Source organism: Bos indicus, chromosome 3 (genome assembly GCF_029378745.1).
Source record: "Bos indicus isolate NIAB-ARS_2022 breed Sahiwal x Tharparkar chromosome 3, NIAB-ARS_B.indTharparkar_mat_pri_1.0, whole genome shotgun sequence".
NCBI classification, from domain to species: domain Eukaryota; kingdom Metazoa; phylum Chordata; class Mammalia; order Artiodactyla; family Bovidae; genus Bos; species Bos indicus.
This window is the reverse complement of record NC_091762.1, coordinates 68,551,160-68,569,650: the sequence shown is the minus strand read 5'-3', so window position 1 is coordinate 68,569,650 and position 18,491 is coordinate 68,551,160. Positions and strand designations below refer to the sequence as shown.

The 18,491-nt window shown below is 38.5% G+C and overlaps 1 protein-coding gene across 10 annotated transcripts in view; it reads left to right on the top strand.

Annotated features, from left to right (window-relative positions):
* The window catches only part of ST6GALNAC3 (ST6 N-acetylgalactosaminide alpha-2,6-sialyltransferase 3), a 626,405-nt gene that overhangs the window by 420,127 nt on the left and 187,787 nt on the right, over positions 1 to 18,491 (top strand). Inside the window, exon 5 of one of the 10 annotated variants that reach the window (XM_070780194.1) lies at positions 10,907 to 11,520. The exons of the other annotated variants lie outside the window; for them this stretch is intronic. Within the exon in view, the coding sequence (XP_070636295.1) occupies positions 10,907 to 11,069 (163 nt within the window). The 3' untranslated portion in view covers positions 11,070 to 11,520. Of the gene's footprint in view, positions 1 to 10,906; positions 11,521 to 18,491 lie in introns of those variants that run through there. 10 annotated transcript variants of the gene reach the window in all.

Genomic DNA, 18,491 nt, shown 5'->3' with positions numbered 1-18,491 from the left:
TTAGTGGGTCTTGAAATTAATTTAGAGGGTAGTAGTCAGCAGTTTTTAAAGAAATAAATAGACCAGAAAAGAATACAGCTTATCAGCATGCATGGCAAATAGAAAGACACAGTATTTGTTTCAGATGGATGGATAAATAGAAGATTTCATGTGTATCAATAGTACTTTTAAAATATCATACATTAAGGCATGTTTTAAGCAGAGCAAACGCCACACTAGCATTTAGGAAAATGCATTTCAAAACATTTGACCACTGTCTACACTAAGAAAAACATTTTGTGTTGTGATTCAGTATATATCTGAGTGTGTACTAGATTGCTATGTGAAGTCTATTGCTTACTGTTTGAAATACACTGTCCTAAATGACATCGCAGTATGTGACCTGTGACCCAGAATCACCTGTCCTGCTTAAACAGTTCCTAAAGTTTTATATTTAGTCAGCTTTTGTAAAACTTATGGTCAAGGCTTAGGAAGTTTCACCCTAGTACAATTATTTTAACACTGGTTTCCCAGATGGCACTAGAGGTAAAGAACCCACCAATGCAGAAGATATAAGAGACATGGGTTCAATCCCTAGTCAGGAAGATCCCCTGGAGGAGGGCATGGCAACTCATTCCAATTTTCTTACCTGGAGAATCCCATGGACAAAGGAGCCTGGTGAACTATGGTCTGTAGAGTCGCAAAAAGTTGGACACAGCTGAAGTGACTTAGCATGCAGCATGATCAAAAATAAAAATACCACAGAGAATTTTAATACGAAAAACATAGAAATTTAAAAAAATGTAATGGTGGAAGCTTAACTTCGAAATTCACAGAATTATTTCATTTTTTACTCTTCTTTAAATTTGCTTCTCCAACTGTTAACCTAAAAGTACTGCTGCTTTAGTTAAATTGTGGGGATCCATTTACATCAGTCAATAGCATTAATATAGGATTTAAACTTCAACTTGCTGGGAAGGAGCCAGACTTTGCTGCGGAATGCATTCATGTGCAGAGCTGCCTTGCACAGCTCATTGGAGATAAGACAGTTTTGACTTCACATGCCAAACTTTTGTCACTTTGTCTATTTTCCTATTTCTCCATGACTCCATAGAGACAAGCTTTTGATCAGTTTAGTAGCAAATTGAAAATGTTCTTCTTTAAAAAAAAAAATCCAGTACTAAAGTGAAGAATACCCAAGTGACACCACTGTACCTATAACAAATATTTGTTGAGAGCTTACTCTGAGCAAGGTAATTGTTGGACAATAAGATTACAAAGTGAGCCAGATGCGATTCTTTCTATAAAGGGCCATCAGGTTTATGAGTTTTCCAACTTTAAGACTTGGTTTCATCTTGCCTGAGTCTATGGGTAGACTGCAGGTCCTCCATCTGCCCTCCAGGCCCACTCTATGACCTTCACCTTGCTCTCTGCCCTGGGAGACTGGTCCACACGGATTGCAAGAACTCTCTTGCTCTCTGCCATCTGGTTGGGTTTAGCCAATGGATGCCCTAGCAGAAGATCAGAGGGAGGAAGGACAGTGAAGGAGTATTTATTCTCCCTCCTTGCAAGGTCATGGCAGGCAGGCTCTATTGCAATATCGAAAATCAGAGATCCTTTCAGGCTTTGTCTCCACGCAGTTGTTTCTGTCTCTGCATTCCAGTAACCACTCCCCCTCCTCTTGTTCCTCCGATGCCCCTCTTTTGCTAGACGTGGGGTACAGTGTATCACTATGGTTTCTCTACCCTGATCACATCTTTCTAGATCACCTCCTTGGCATTGTATGCCTTGACAGAGCTCCACTTTTACTCTAATATTTCCCTGTAAGACCTTCCAGCTCTCCTGACTTATGCTTCAGCTAATTTTATGACAGACACATTTGAAACAATTTCAAAAGAGTTATTTATTTTTATATGTGTTTCCAGGAAGCTATCTTATTAATCAATATGAAAAGTTATTTAAAACCACAACCTCTGGTTCCTACACAGTACTTTATCTCTATCTAACAAATACTTGAAAAGCTCAATAAATATTTGTCATTGTGGGTGATATTGATCATGACCCATGAAGTGGTCATAGACTTCCTTGTTAATTACCCAGCTCACTAGGCTTTGTAGTAAGTATCTTGGGAGGAAGAGTCTTATGGAAGAATGAGAGAACTGACCACCTTGTTAACAACTAGCCCCTACTTTGTGAGTCCAAGTTCGGTATTGTCCGTCATCTGTTCTCAAGGAAGAATGCAAAAGTATGGGGTGATAACTTAAACCTCTGGCAGCAGCAATGACAAAGCCTGTTGTCATCTATTCATTGCCTGCTGTATGCCAGGCTTTCTATATGAGAGGCATCATACTAGAATCTTTATATTATCATTGCATTTAGTCATTGCAATCACTCTACAAGGTGTCTCTTAACTCCATTTTATAGATGAAAATCTGGGAGTTAAAAAGGAGAAGTGACTTGTCCAGGATTACACAGCTAGTTTCAGGACTAAGGCTCAAACTCTAGCCTCATCTAATTCAGAAGCATTCTTTCACTACTCTATCTCCTCAAAGCCTCTTTGTTTTTGCCATTAACTTTGCCAAAAATCTCATTTGCCATCATATCTGACCTTCTTAAAAATTCAAACATATTTTAACAAGCAGGCATTTTATAAATTAAAAAAATAATAAATCTGATTAGATCTATGTCTTCCCTTTGAGTGATAAAAAAAGAGCATGGAATTTAAAGGAGAAGGAGGAGGAATAAATGAACTACATATTAGCAGGAGATTTTGGAAATCCTCAAGTGAATACCAATGAAGCATTGGATTTTCTGCACTTTAGATATTGAGTCATTTGCCCTAAAACCCAATGAGACTTTCTCCTGAATTTGTGTCCTTGGGGAATAAAAGGCTTTACCATTGACCAGCTGAGTCACTTCTATGTGGTTTTAGAAGAACCCTGCATACCCTCTATTCCCTTGGAAGCAAGAATTTCCCAGAGTTTCTATGCTAAGATGAGGGACTGGGGCTAAAAGAAAAGAGAAAGCCAAAAAATCTGTCTGAAACTGTCAGTATCATCTCTCTTGATGGGGAGATACGATGTTTTGACTTCAATGAAAGAGCAAAAGAAAGCAAACCAGTTGGTTATAAATTTAATTTATGAAAATATTACCACAGGCCTAAAGCATTCAGCAGTACAGCCATTGATTCTTCTTTCTTGTTCCTTGGGGAGCTGTTGGTATATTTGATATGGTGAACTTCAAATTGTCTTACTTTATCATTTAAATGTTAGAACATCGGTACCCTGAAAGCAGCTGAGGAGCTGCACACTTACTGGCAAAATACAAGGGAGTGTTTTTCACTTCTTTTAGGAACAAATATTCCTTGGTTGACAGATTTTCCCTGTTAGTGAGGAATACCATCGTTTCCTGTTCTTTTCTCTCCTCCTTTGTTTTCACCACAATGCTGTATTTCCTCAGTTCCGTATGAGGCACTGGGAGAGGGTAAATCATGATGTTCCAGGTCTGTGGTCTTTCTGGTCTTTTCTTAACCTCTGGGATTATTTTCTTTAACACAGTTGTTGAAAAGTCAGCTGTTACCTGCCAGAAAATAAAACAACCGATTTTTTATCCCATGTGAAATAAACATCGAAAAATCAGCATTGTACAAGGACCATTAGCTTATGTATCACTGTAAAATGTATTATGACTCTTGGCATAAAGGATGCTCATATAAAATAAATTGTGTTGTAACAAACATTTCTCCCTGTCATGGTTTGTAATAGCCCTAATATCAAATAAATCTAAGTTGAATATTGTTAGTCTCCAGAAAAATTGACCTTCAGTTTCATATAGTTGGGTTAAATCATTGTGATGATGACACTGACTCAGATATAAGGAGATACAAACCTGTATCAACTCCAGAGACCATCTTTTATTTAGAAGGGATGTCACAATGAGCTGAAATTGCTCTGGAGTGACCCATTTTATTTATGTATCTGCTTATTCCGACTACCACTTCGCCAAGTAAGAAAACTACACATAGTTCCATGCGGGTTCTAGAGAGAGCAACCCATAGAAACACCCAAATATTTTGTCGTTGCTTGTAATACTTGAGATCTAGACCCCTATCCTTTGAGATTGAGGGACTGTAGAATTCAAGTCCAGTATACAGTGTGCCAGGGTAGGCGGGCGACAGTCCATGGGGTGGCAAAGAGTCTGACAGGACTGAGAGACTAAGAGTTCACTTCACTTCAAACCTCAACATGAATCAGCCAGAGGTATACATATATCCTCTCCCTTTTGAACCTCCCTCCGATCTCTCACCCCATCCCACCCCTCTAGATTGATATAGAACCCCTGTTTGAATTTCCTGAGGCGTACAGCAAATTCCCATCGGCTACCTATGGTTATGTAAGTTTCCATGTTACTCTTTCCATACATCTCACCCACTCCTCCCCTCCCCCCATGTCCAATAAGTCTGTTCTCTAGGTCTGTTTCTCCATTGCTGCCCTGTAAATAAGTTCTTCAGTACCATTTTTCTAGATTCTGTATATATACAATAGAATATGATATGTATCTTTCTTTTTCTGACTCACTTCACTCTGTATAATAGGTTCTAAGTTCATCCACCTTCAGAACTGACTCAAATGTGTTCCTTTTTAGGGCTGAGTAATATTCCATTGTGTATATATAGCAAAACTTCTTTAACCATTCATTTGTCAATGGACATCTAGGTTGCTTCCATCTGCCATTGTAAATAGTGCTCCAGTGAACAATGGGATACGTGTCTTTTTCAATTTTGATTTCCTCAGGGTTTATGCCTAGGAGTGGGATCGCTGGGTCTTGTGATGGTTTTACTCCTAGTTTTTTAAGGAATCTCCATACTGTCTTCCATATTGGCTGTATCAATTTACATTCCCACCAACAGTGCAAGAGCATTCCCTTTTCTCCACATCCTTTCCAGCATTTATTCTTTGTAGACTTTTTGATGATGACCATTCTGACCAGTGTGAGGTGATATCTCATTGTGGTTTTGATTTGCATTTCTTTAATAATGAGCAATACTGAGCATCTTTGCATGTGTTTGTTAGCCATCTGTATGTCTTCTTTGAAGAAATGTCTGTTTTAGGTCTTTTTCCCACTTTTTGATTGGGTTGTTCATTTTTCTGGTATTGAGTTGTATGAACTGCTTGTATATTTTGGACATTAATCCTTTGTCAGTTATTTCATTTGCTATTATTTTCTCCCATTCAGATGGTTGTCTTTTCACCTTGCATATAGTTTCCTTTGCTGTGCAAAAGCTTTTAAGTTTAATCAGGTCCCACTTGCTTACTTTTGTTTTTATTTCCATTACTCTAGGAGATGGGTCACAGAGGATCTTGCTTTGATTTATGTCATCGAGTGTTCTGCTTATGTTTTCCTCTAAGAGTTTTATAGTTTCTGGACTCACATTTAGGTTTTTAATCCATTTTGAGTTTATCTTTGTGTATAGTGTTAGGAAGTGTTCTAATTTAATTCTTTTACATGTAGCTGTCCAGTTTTCCAAGCACCGTTTATTGAAGAGGCTGTCTTTGCCCCATTGTATATTCATGCCTCCCTTGGGAAAAATAAGATACCCATAGGTGCATGGGTTTATTTAAGGACTTTCTATCTTGTTCCATTGGTCTATATTTCTGTTTTTGTGCCATACCATACTGTCTTGATGGCTGTGGCTTTGTAGTATAATCTGAAGTCAGGAAGGTTGATTCGTCCAGCTCCATTCTTCTTTCTCAAGACTGCTTTGGCTATTTGGGGTCTTTTGTGTTTCCATATGAATTGTGAAATTTTTTGTTCTAGTTCTGTGAAAAATGCCATTGGTAATTTGATAGAGATCACACTGAATCTGTAGATTGCATTTGGTAATATAGTCATTTTTACAATATTGTTTCTTCCTACCCAGGATGGAATCTCTCTCCATCTGTTTATGTCATCTTTGATTTCTTTCATTAGTGTCTCATACTTTTCTGTGTATAATTTTTTTGTCTCCTTAAGTAAGTTTATTCCTAGATATTTAATTCTTTTTGTTGCAATGGTGAATGGGATTGATTCCTTAATTTCTCTTTTTGATTTTTCATTGTTAGTATATAGAAATGCAAGTGATTTCTGTGTATTGATTTTGTACCCTGAAACTTTGCTAGATTTACTCTAGTAATTTTCTGATAATATTTTTAGGGTTTTCTATGTACAGTATCATGTCATCTGCAAACAATGAGAGCTTTACTTCTTCTTTTCCGATCTGGATTTCTTTTATTTCTTTTTCTTCTCTGATTGCTATAGCTAGGACGTCCAGAGTTATTTTGAATAACAGTGGTGAAAGTGGACACCCTTGTCTTGTTCCTGATCTTAGGGGCAATGCTTTCAGTTTTTCACCATTGAGAATAATGTTTGCTGTAAGCTTATCATACATGCCTTTCCTATGTTGAAGTAGATTCCTTCTATGGCCATTTTTTGAAGAGTTTTAATCATAAATGGGTGCTGAATTTTTTCAAAGACTTTTTCTACATCTTTTGAGATGATTATATGCTTTTTACAATTCAATTTGTTAATATGGTGTATCACATTGATTGATTTGCATATATTGAAGAATCCTTGCATCCCTGGAATAAACCCAACTTGATCATGGTGTATGAGCTTTTTGATATGTTTCTGAATTCTGTTTGCTAAAATTTTGTTGAGGATTTTTGCATCTATGTTCATCAGTGATATTGGCCTGTAGTTTTCTTTTTTTGTGTTTTCTTTGTCTGGTTTTGGTATCAGGGTGTTGATGGCCTCATAGAATGAGTTTGAAAGTGTTCCTTCCTCTGCAAATTTTTGAAAGAGTTTTAGAAGGACAGGCATTAGCTCTTGTCTACATGTTTGATAGAATTCTCCTATGAAGCCATCTTGTTCTGGACTTTTGTGTTTTGGGGAGATTTTTGATCACAGCTTCCATTTCAGTGCTTGTATTTGGGTTGTTCATAATTTCTATTTCTTCTTTGTTCAGTCTTGGAAGATTGAACTTTTCTAAGAATCTGTCCATTTCTTCCAGGTTATCCATTTTACTGCCTTATAGTTGTTCTTAATAGTCTCTTCTAATCCTTTGTATTTCTGCTTTGTCTGTTGTAACCTCTCCTTTTTCATTTCTAATTTTGTTGATATGATTCTTCTCTCATTTTTTTCTTGATGAGTCTGGCTAAAGGCTTGTCAATTTTGTTTATCCTCTCAAAGAACCAGCTTTTAGTTTTATTAATCTTTACTATTGTTTTTTTCATTTCTTTTTTATTTCTGCTCAGATTTTTGTGATTTCTTTCCTTCTACTAATTTCTGAGATTTTTGTTCTTCTTTTCCCAGTTGTTTTAGGTGTAAAGTTAGGTTGTCTATTCAATGGTTTTCTTGTTTCTTGAGGTAGGATTGTATTGCTATAAACTTCCCTCTTAGAACTGCTTTTGTTGCATCCCATACATTTTGAGTTGTCGTGTCTTCATTGTCATTTGTTTCTAGAGATTTGTGATTTCCCTTTTGATTTCTTCAGTAACCTGTTGGTTATCTAGAAATGTGTTGTTTAATCTTCATGTGTTTGTGTTTCTTACAGTTTTTTAAATTATAGTTGCTATCTAGTCTCATAGCGTTGTGGTCGGAGAAGATGCCTGATATGATTTCAATTTTCTTTAATTTACTGAGGTTTGATTTGTGACCCAAGATGTGGTCTATCCTAGAGAATGTTCCATGTGCATTTGAGAGGAAGGTATATTCTTCTGAATTTGGATGGAATGTTCCAAATATATCAATGAGATCCTTCTCATCTAATGTACCATTTAAGACTAGTGTTTCCTTATTAATTTTCTTTTTTGATGCTCTGTCCATTGGTGTGAGTGGGGTGTTAAAGTCTCCTACTATTACTGTGTTACTCTCAATTTCTCCTTTTATGTCTTAGTGTTTATCATATGTATTGAGGTGCACCTGTGTTGGGTGCATAGATATTTACAATTGTATGTCTTCTTCTTGGATTGATCTCTTGATCATTATGTAGTGTCCTTCCTTATCTCTTGCAATCTTCTTTATTTTAAGGTTTATTTTGTCTGATAGGAGGATTGCTACTCCAGCTTTCTTTTGCTTCCCATTTGCATGGAATATATTTTCCCATCCTCTCACTTTCAGTCCATATGTGTCTTTAGGTCTGAAGTGGGTTTCTTGTAGACAGAGTATATATGGGTCTTGTTTTTGTATCCATTCAGCCAATCTTTGTCTTTTGATTGGAGCATTTAATCCATTTACATTTAAAATAATTATTCATATATGTGTTCCTATTGCCATTTTCTTAATTGGTGTTGATTTTGTAGATGCTTTTTTCCTTCTCTTGTATTTCTTGGAGTATGTAAGTCCATTTAACATTTGTTGTAAAGCTGGTTTGGTGATACTGAATTCTCTTAACTTTTGCTTGGCTGAAAAGCTTTTGATTTCTCCATTAATGTTGGATGGGATCCTTGCCAGATACAGTAATCTTGGTTGTAGATTTTTCCCTTTCAGTACTTTAAATATATCTTTCCATTCCCTTCTGGCCTGCAGAGTTTCTGCTGAAAGATCAGCTGTTAAGCATATGGGGTTTCCCTTGTGTTTTACTTGTTGCTTCTCCCTTGCTGCTTTTAATATTCTTTCTTTGTGTTTAGTCTTTGTTAGTTTGATTAGTATGTGTCTTGGCATGTTTCTCCTTGGGTTTATCCTGTATGGAACTCTTTGTGCCTCTTGGACTTGATTAACTATTTCCTTTCCCATGTTGGAGAAATTTTCATCTTGCAGCACAATCTCTTCAAAAATTTTCTCATAACCTTTCTTTTTCTCTTCTTCTAGGACCCCTATAATTTGAATGTTGGTGCATTTGACATTGTCCCAGAGGTCTCTGAGACTATCCTCAGCTCTTTTCATTCTTTTTACTTTATTCCGCTCTGAAGAAGTTATTTCCACCATTTTATCTTCCAGCTCACTGATTCGTTCTTCTGCTTCAGATATTCTGCTATTGATTCCTTCCAGAGTATTTTTAATTTCAGTAATTGTGTTGTTTGTCACTGTATGTTTATTCTTTAATTCTTCTAGGTCTTTGCTAATTGATTCTTGCATTTTCTCTATTTTGCTTTCAAGGTTTTTGATCATCTTTACTATCATTATTCTGAATTCTTTTTCAGGTAGTTTGCCTATATTCTCTTCATTTATTTGGACTTCCGTGTTTCTAGTTTGTTCCTTCATTTGTGTAGTATGTCTCTGCATTTTCATTATTATTTTTTTTAAACTTATTGTGTTTGAGGTCTCCTTTTCCCTGGTTTCAAGGTTGATTTTTTTCTTCCCTTTGGTTTCTGCCCTCCTAAGGTTGATCCAGTGGTTTGTATAAGGTTCCTATAGGATGAGATTTGTGCTGAGTTTTTGTTTGTTTTTTTTTCTCTAATGGGCAAGGCTGAGTGAGGTGGTAATCCTGTCTGCTGATGATTGGGTTTATATTTTTGTTTTGTTTGTTGTTTAGATGAGGCATCCTGCACAGGGTGTTACTAGTGGTTGGGTGATGCCAGTTCTTATATTCAAGTCATTTTCTTTGTGTGAGTTTTCACTATTTAATACTCCCTAGGGTTAGTTCTCTGGTAGTCTAGGGTCTTGGAGCCAGTGCTCCTACTCCAATGGCGCAGGGCTTGATCTCTGGCCAGGAACAAAGATTCCACAAGTGGTTTTTTATGACTTTAAGTGAGATGCAAACAAATATCGAAAATTGAGAAACCAAAGATCAACCCCAGATAAATGGCTGTTCAAAATCAGGCAAATAATAATTAAAATAATGAAATATACACATATACATATACCCATGTACACCCATGGGTGTATACATATACACCCATGAGCAAAGTCAAAACAGTCCATCAAAAATAGTACAGCAGATTGACCCAGTGAAAAAAGGAAATCATGTTGAGAGCAAAGGAAAGAAAGAATAGATATGCAAAGTTAAATAGAGGTAGATGAAGAAGATTTGTATGCATTAAAGATTAACTGCAAGGGGAAAAGATCAGTAAGAAAGGCAAATAAAGGAATAAATATAGAAAAATATAATAGCTTTAAAACATTAAAAATTAAAATTATAAGAAAGAGAAAAGAAGAAAAATGAAAGAAGAAAGAAAAAAGGGAAATTCCACAGAGTTGCAAAGCCCAATGCAGAGGCAGAGTTTTATAAGAACAACAAAAAGTGTGACTGAATATACACATATACATATACACCCATTACCAAAATCAAAAAGTCCAACAAAAATTTAAAGTATAAATGCTTGACCCGGTGAACAAAGGAAAACAAAAATTATATCAACCAGACCAAAACTAACCAAAACACAAACTGGAAGCAAATCTAAAGTAAGGTGCCAATTGGGGAATAAAGCAATGAAAATAGAACTAACAAATATGTTGAGAGGAAAGGAAAGAAAGTAAAGACAGAAAGAATAGATATGCAAGGTTAGAGACAGGTAGATAAAGAAGATTTATATATATTAAAAATTAACTGCAAAGGGAAAAGATCAGTAGGAAAAGCAAAGGAATAAATGTAGAAAAAATAATAATAGGTTTAAAATTTTAAATTTAAAAAAAGAGAAAAGAAAAAATAAAAAAGAAAAGGAAAACTCCACAGAACTGAAAAAACACAACATAGAGGCAGAGGTTTATAACAACAATAAAAAATGTGATGGAGGAAACAAAAAAAGCTCAAAAGCTTAATTAGATTTCATAGTGCCAATAAAATCGACAACTACAACAGAGAGGGGGAAAGGGGGAAGAAAAAAGAAAAATAAAATTCAAAAGAATCTACAGAATAAGTCAAAAAATAAGAATAATAAATGTTTTTCTTGAGTCACTGCTGTCACAGTCTTTTTGCTTGCTGGAGTCACAGTCCCTCTCACCTCCCTAGGATGCTGCCCAACACTGTGCTGATCTCTGGACCTGCTGTGGTGCCAGCGCAGATTCTAATCTGGTCCTATTCCTGTGTGTTCTTACCTCCAATGTCCACAGGTATCAGAGCTAGTACATTTTCTTTTATGGGAGATCTCAATGATCTTCTATATATTCCATAGACAGAGTCTGCCTAGTTGATCGTGTGGATTTAATCTGCAGCTTATATAGCTGGTGGGAAGGTTTTGGGTCTTCTTCCTTAACCACACTGCCCCTGGGTTTCAATTGTGGTTTTATTTCCACCTCTGCACGTGGGTCGTCCACTGGAGTTTGCTCCTGAGGTTTCCCTGGAGGACTTGGGTTTGCCCCTGTGAGGGCCAGGTGTGGAGGTGGTACAGCTGTTTGGGTCTCAGAGGTTCTTGCAGCACCAGGTACTCAGGGGGGTTGGCAGCTAGGGCAGCAGGAAATATAGTGCTCTAGAAGGGTATGGCAACCAGTATTGGCCAATACACTCCAGTATTCTTGCCTGGAAAAACCCCCTCCCTGATAGAGAGGCCTGGCAGGCCACAGTCTACAGGGTCAGAGTCAGACACTACTGAAGCGACCCTGTGAGCATAGCTGCAAGACTTTTTTTTGCCTGTGGCAGCTCTGCCCCAGTGAGAGCTGAGCATGAAGATGGCGCAGCTGCTTGGCTTGCAGGGACCCTGGCGGTGCCAAGTGTGCAGGGCCATGGACTGTCTCCACCGCAGGAGTTATGGCTCTCTCAAAGTCTTTTTTCGAGCCTCTTGTAGCTGGCAATCAAAAGGCTTCTTTGGCCAGTCTTTCTGCATAGCTCTGCCCATTCAGGCACTTAGAGGGCTCCCTTGCCTGGGGTTCTTCTCTGTTGGTCAGCATGTCAGGCACATAGAGGGGCTCCCCTGGCTGGGGTCCTACTCTGTAGATTGGCACATCAGGCACTTAAAGGGGCACCCTGGCTGGGGTCCTGCTCTGTAGTTCAGTGCACCAGGCGTTTGATGAACCAGCCTCTCTATTGTTCAGCTGCTAATGCTGGTGTGTGAGGAGAAGCTATGGTGATGGCTCCATCCCGTATGCTTGACTCAGCAGTGTTATCTTGCTTCCACGGCTGCCCAGTTTTCCTCCACAGGCATTTCCCACCACAGTTTCCTCCCTCACATCCCCTCGATCCATCTCTCCACAGTCAACAGCAGCTCTTACCCTGGGTTTGCTCCACAATCCCTAAACTCCAGCTCCCAGCCGCTGAGCCTTCTAGGGGACTGGTGTCCCTGTCCAGGGTGTGTATGACTGTGGCAAGGACTGTCTGATTCTCATTCCATTTAGGCTGCCACAGATCAGCTGTTCACTCTCAGCCTTAAATGTTTTTCCTCTGACTCAGACAGTTGCCCGGATGTGGGAATTGGACCCCTGCTTCAGTTCCCCAACCTGCCAAGGGCAGGTCCAGTCCTACTAATACTCCTGTTTTTCCCCTGAGTTCCTTTATCCTGCCGAGTTTTGCGTGAGTCTGTATATTCTTTTCCTCTGGTCAGGTACTCCTGCCGCTCTCAGCTGGTGTTCTGCATGCGCTTCTGTGTCTGAATATGTATTCCTGATGTATCTGTGGTGAGAGATGTACTCCACGTCCACCACTCTTATGCTATCTTGTTCTCCCTTGCACTTCTAATCAATAGCAAAAGCTATGGAAATTTCTGCTTTACTTTTTATTGATTTGTGTAAATATTTTTGAAGTAGAAAAAAAGAGGAGGCAAGAACAGAAGGAAGGAAGCAACAGAGGAAAGAAGAAGGTAGAGAGATACTCTGGCATCACCTATGAAAAATTTAAGTCTTTACTTGATTGCTGTATTTGCAGATGGGGTGTTTTCTGCTTCAGTCATGTCTAACTCTTTGTGACCCAATGGACTGTAGCCCACCAGGCTCCTCTGTCCATGCAAGAATCCTGGAGTGGGTTGCCATTTCCCTCTCCAGGAGATCTCCCGACCCAGGGATCAAGCCCACATCCCTTATGTCTCCTGCATTGGCAGGTAGGTTCTTTACCACTAGTGCCACCTGAGATGCCTTGCAGATGGGGAATCATTGCTTTTTCTGCCTCAGTATATAAAAGAGAAAGTCTCACAAGGGATGAGTTATTGATTATCACAATATTATTGGGACTTCCCTGGCAGTCCAGTGGTTAAAACTCTATGCTCCCAATGCAAGAGGCCCAGGTTCTATCCCTGGTTGGGGAACTAAGATCCCATATGCTGCCTGGTACAACCAAGGAAACCTCCCCGAACACCTCCCCTCCCCCCGCAAAACAAAAGGCAGTGTTATTAACTAGGTAGTAAAGTATTATTTATGCAGGAGACAATTACTGTGTCCATTTCTTATAAATTCCTCTGGTTATGTGTTGCAATGATTTAGCCTGGGGGTTAGCTAAAATGTTGGCTTTTATTTCTCCCTAACAAAAGACTTTTTCCTGACCGCTTATTGCTACTGTAACACCACACACCTCCTCCTGTTTCCTCCTACATGTCCTCATCATTTACATTTTTGTCACTTTCTTATGAATTTGAGGGATGATATCTAATAGTACAAAACATTGGATTGCCCCAGGATCCAGCACAGTGTCTTGCATAGTGCAGGCGCTCAGTAAATATTGAATAAATTCAATTCAGAACCTTGGGGGAAAGAGTCACAAATTTATCAAATAATTCACAAAGAGACATATACCTGGCAGCTAATCCAGTTAACTGTATTAAGGGAAGCTGAATCCAGAACATGTTTCAAATCATTTCTCTTCTTATAAAAGTTTTGTTTAGTGGCTGGAACACTTGTTTCTCAGTATGTTGATCAAATGTGACTTGAGCCAGAGAGAATCACAATAAATAACACTAGGAGGCTTATGAATGATGTATAAAGCCCACCAATTTAATGACAGGTGAGGCAGAGGAGAGCAGTTACTTTATTTCTGAACAGCCAAAGCCAGCCTTGGCAATGTATTGCTATCATGGGAATACTGAGTAGCTGTGACCGACTTGTAGTAACCACCTAGAATGAAAAAAAGTTTGAAATGTTCTGATGGGTATTTGACTTATTTTTCTGTACTAAAGGAGCCACTGCTTCAGGTGATCAGAAATGAACATGGCCAATGTTGAAGTTGCTATATAACAGGGAGTCCAGCCTGGTGCTCAGTGTTCCTAGAGGGGTAGGATGGAGGGGAGGAGTGAGACTCAAGAGGGAGAAGATGTGAAAGTGAAAGTTGCTCAATCTTGTCCAACTCTTTGTGACCCCATGGACTATACAGTCCATGGAATTCTCCAGGCCAGAATACTGAAGTGGGGGTAGCCTTTCCCTTCTCCAGGTGATCTTACCAACCCAGGGACCAAACCCAGGTCTCCCACATTGCAGGCAGATTCCTTACCAGCTGGGCCACAAGGGAAGCCTGGGAGAGTATATATATATATATATATATATATAGATAGATAGATAGATATACACACACACACACACATACATATATGTATAATTATGACTGACTCATGTTGTATGGCAGAAACCAACACATTGTCAATTAAAAATTTAATAAAAATAATAATAATAAAAGAAAATTGCCCGACTTGTTTCTTCTAGCATTTGCCCGTGGTCATTTTTCAGGCCAGCTGAGGGGCATTTCCAATATTAATCTCTTTTTACTTGCTACAACACTATACTTTTTTTTTGAAAACAGAATCTTTCATGACTTGTTTTCTCCCTAAAGCTTAGGTTCTGCAACAAATCAATCAAAAGATTTATTGCATTGCTACTGTGTGCCTAGTACTGTGATTCTCTGTGACTGACTTAGAAACATCATAATATCGTTGGGAACAATACTGTTGGAAACAAATCATAGCTCATTTGGGAAAGAGATTCCAACATGATATTTTAGATAGTCTAACCAAAGACTGGTCTCGTCTTGCACTAGATCTTTTCTATTTCTGCATATAAAACCTCATCCTTTCTTCAGTTTATTCATTAAGTGAAGCTTTTATTGTACCAGTCAGGATCCTTTTCATTTGAAAGTTAGATGAAAATTCCAGTTTAAAATGGCTTAGGCAGCTTAGGAATTATTATATCACAAGCATAAAATATACTCTTTCCTAAATTGTCTCTATTTTTAAACAGGTTTTTCCCTAATATATACCCAAATCTAATGGGAAAAAAAATCAAGTGCTTTCTTCCCCAAGAGTTTGGACAAAAAGTTAAGCTCTGATTTCTTTAGCCTGAATTAGATCACATGTCCATTTCAAGAACTCATCACTGAGGTCAAGGTTTTGCCTGGGTGGACTTTTCTCCCCTGGAGCTAGGATCAGCTCCAACTAGGCTGAATATGGGACAGGAATGATTTACTCAAGTGCTTTTACCAGAAAAAGGAACTGGATGCTGTAACAGATGGCAGATGTCTACTCCACTGATTGATAGCCAGGACTTGTGCTAGTTGTTGATAGAAATACAAGCATGACTTGGTTTCTTTCTTTCCAAGGGAGAATCTCATCCCTCCTATCCATGTTAATACCACATTGTCAATTGAGCTCCTTAACTCAAAGTTCTAATCCCTTTCTATCACTCCTCCATAATGCTGCTGATTCTTTATTGGGCTTCCCTGGTAGCTCGGATAATAAAGAATCTACTTGCAATGCAGGTAGACCTAGATTTGACCTTTAGATCAGGGAGAACCCCTGGAGAAGAGAATGGCTACCCACTCCTGTGTTCTTGCTTAGAGAATTCCATGGACAGAGGAGCCTGGTGGGCTACAGTTCATGAGGTCCTATCGATTAAAATACTAATTCCTTAGTTAACCTCCCAATTCTGGCAAAAGTGACTGGTTACATATCTTTTGGGTTTTCTGGTCTCTGTGGCTTTGCCCTGGAACATTTGGCAGGGAGATTCCCTGCCTATCTATGGCAGTCTGAATCTCTTTCGGGTCCCAGTTCAAATACTATCTTCATGAAATACCTACCGAGTTCCTTATTTTAGTGTTTATAGTACATAACATGAACTTATGTTATAACAATTACTGTTTATTTAACAAATATTTGTTACATGCTTACTATATGCTTATAGCTGTTCCAAATGTTTAAAAGTATTTTTCCTACTTTGTATTAATGTTCATGTTATTCTTGTTTTTTTTTTCCCCTAGTGATTTATAAGCTCATCAAAGATTACCCATCATGGGCACTCAGCATATGCCTCATGAATGAATAAATGTTCACCAGTTTGCACATACAGTGAGCACTAGCATTTAAAGCCAAAGAGAGTAGGGCCTGGTTATTTTTTTTTTTTTCCCCTCTCTGAATAGAGTATGGCAACATGCATGTGCTTAGGATTCAATAAACATTTGTTGACTAAATGAGCTAGAAATGAAACATAGTCAAATATCTGAGAATAAACTTTTCCACTTTGTTTTACATTCTTCAGTCTTTTGGCATCATTCTTGAAAGTTTTTGTTGTTATTGTATTTTTCCAAATAGTGTTTATAACAGTGTCTAAGGACTTCCCTGCAATCCAGTGGTTGGGACTTCACACTTTCATTGCTGAGGGTCCAGGTTCAATCCTCGGTTGGGTAACTAGGATCCCACAAACCATGCAGTGCGGCCAAAAGAGAAATAAGAATGTCTTAAGTTCTTTTTTCGAGCTTGAACCAGGATGAAGGTTATTTTTCAAACAATGGGGACTTTTTTCAGTATGACACATACTGACACTATTGACCAATTGTTAAAAGATGGAGTTTTATGAATTTCTAAGAGCTATAGGACTTTGCAGGTGCATGCTCTGCACAGGTGTTTGTGAGTAAGGGTATTCAACAGCCCTAGCAAAATCGGTGTTTAAGGAGGCAAACACTCAGTTTGTGGGGTCACTTAAAAGTATAATGAGCACTTGCCTTCATTTGTGAGTTTGTGGTTTGAACTGACTGATTTCAGGTGTTTCCATGTAGAAATGTGTTCTAAAATACATAAGCCATAGATGGGTGGGGGAAAAGATTCATTTTCGTGGTCTCAGCCATGCTGGACAAAGACCTGGTTTCCCATACTCTGCCCTCCCACTTGAACAGGAGATGGGAAGTCTCTGCTTTCTTCCTTTTCTGTTCTTCTCATTTCATTCCTCCTCATTTCTCTTCATGAGTAATTTGTCAGCTCCCTGGAGAAAGGAACAGCTACCCACTCCAGTATTCTGGCCTGGAGAATTCCATGAACTTATAGTCCACGGAGTCACAAAGAGTTGGACACAACTAAGCAGCTTTCACTTTCACTTTAGATGAGTATCAACAAGTGTCCACTGAAACTGGAAATTAGCACGGCCTTGGTGATTTCATAACAGTTCCAGGGAGGCAGAAAAGGCACAAGCAGATCACAGTGGACTAAAGCCATGAATGGTTGAGTCAATAAAGTGTAATGAGTGAGTCCACAGACTCTGAAACTGTACTGTCCAAGTTCAAACCCAAATTCTTCCATTCACTAGCTGTTGACTATAGACAGGTTGCCAAATATCTCTCTGCCTCAATCTCCTCTTCTACAAAACGATAATAAAAATAGAACTATCTCAAAGTTATAATGGGGACTAAAGTTCTTAGTTACTGTTAATGCTTAGAACAGTTAATGCTTAGTTAATGCTTAGAACAGTTCTTATTTCCTTACAAGTCCTCAGTAAATATTAACTGTGGTTTTTGCAGTGTCTGCAAAGACAGTTTGAGATTGCTTTTGAAGGTTGACCATGAGAACTGGACAGAAAATGAGGTTATAGTTTGATAAGGGGCAGAGGTTAGGAATTTTATTCCAGCTAAGTGAAAGATGGATAGTTTTTATGCTGGAGGGAAAGAAGCAGTTCTCTAAGACTGAGGATTGAAGATGTAGAAAAATTAGGGATTAGTTGATGGAATAGTACTGCTGAGAAGATGACTGAAGATAGAATTTAGAGAAGAGGTGGATGGATGGATGAACCTTGGATAGAGGGGTTTCTTGCTCCCTAAGGCTAGGGCTAGGTTGGGGGTAGTAAAAAGGGGCAAAACTAAGAATGATATCTTTGTGGGTGGGGACCAGAAAGCTGAAAGCCTTCCAGACTAATAGATGGTTGTCTTTGTGAAACAGGAATAAGCTCATCTAGAGGGAGAAAAGAAGTGGCAAGAGTGAGGAATGGAGTAGGACTGATAAATGAAGTAGTTACAGAGCCGTAACTTCCGGAGACAAGATGACACTAGCCAGAATGTATAGTCTGACAAAGGAGTGAGAATTCTGGTCTGATAAGAAATTGTGCTCACAAAGTGACAGTGGTGTTTTCTTCCACTGGTGGAGTATTTCTAGGTGATGACAAGTCTAAGTTGAACATTTGAAAATGATTGTGGTCCATAGTGTGAAGTTAGAATTTATAATGATTCTCCACCAGAAAAAAAATGACTCCACCACAAATAAATGATTGATTATACCATACTTTTCTTGCTTCATTGAGTCATCTTTCTCCTTACAAATTTGCAACACTACTAGAAAGGTAAATTTTAGAGTTGGATTAGATCTTGCCCCTGTGCCACCCAACATGTTCTTGAATATACTTATACATGGGAAATTTTTTATAGGGCTGAC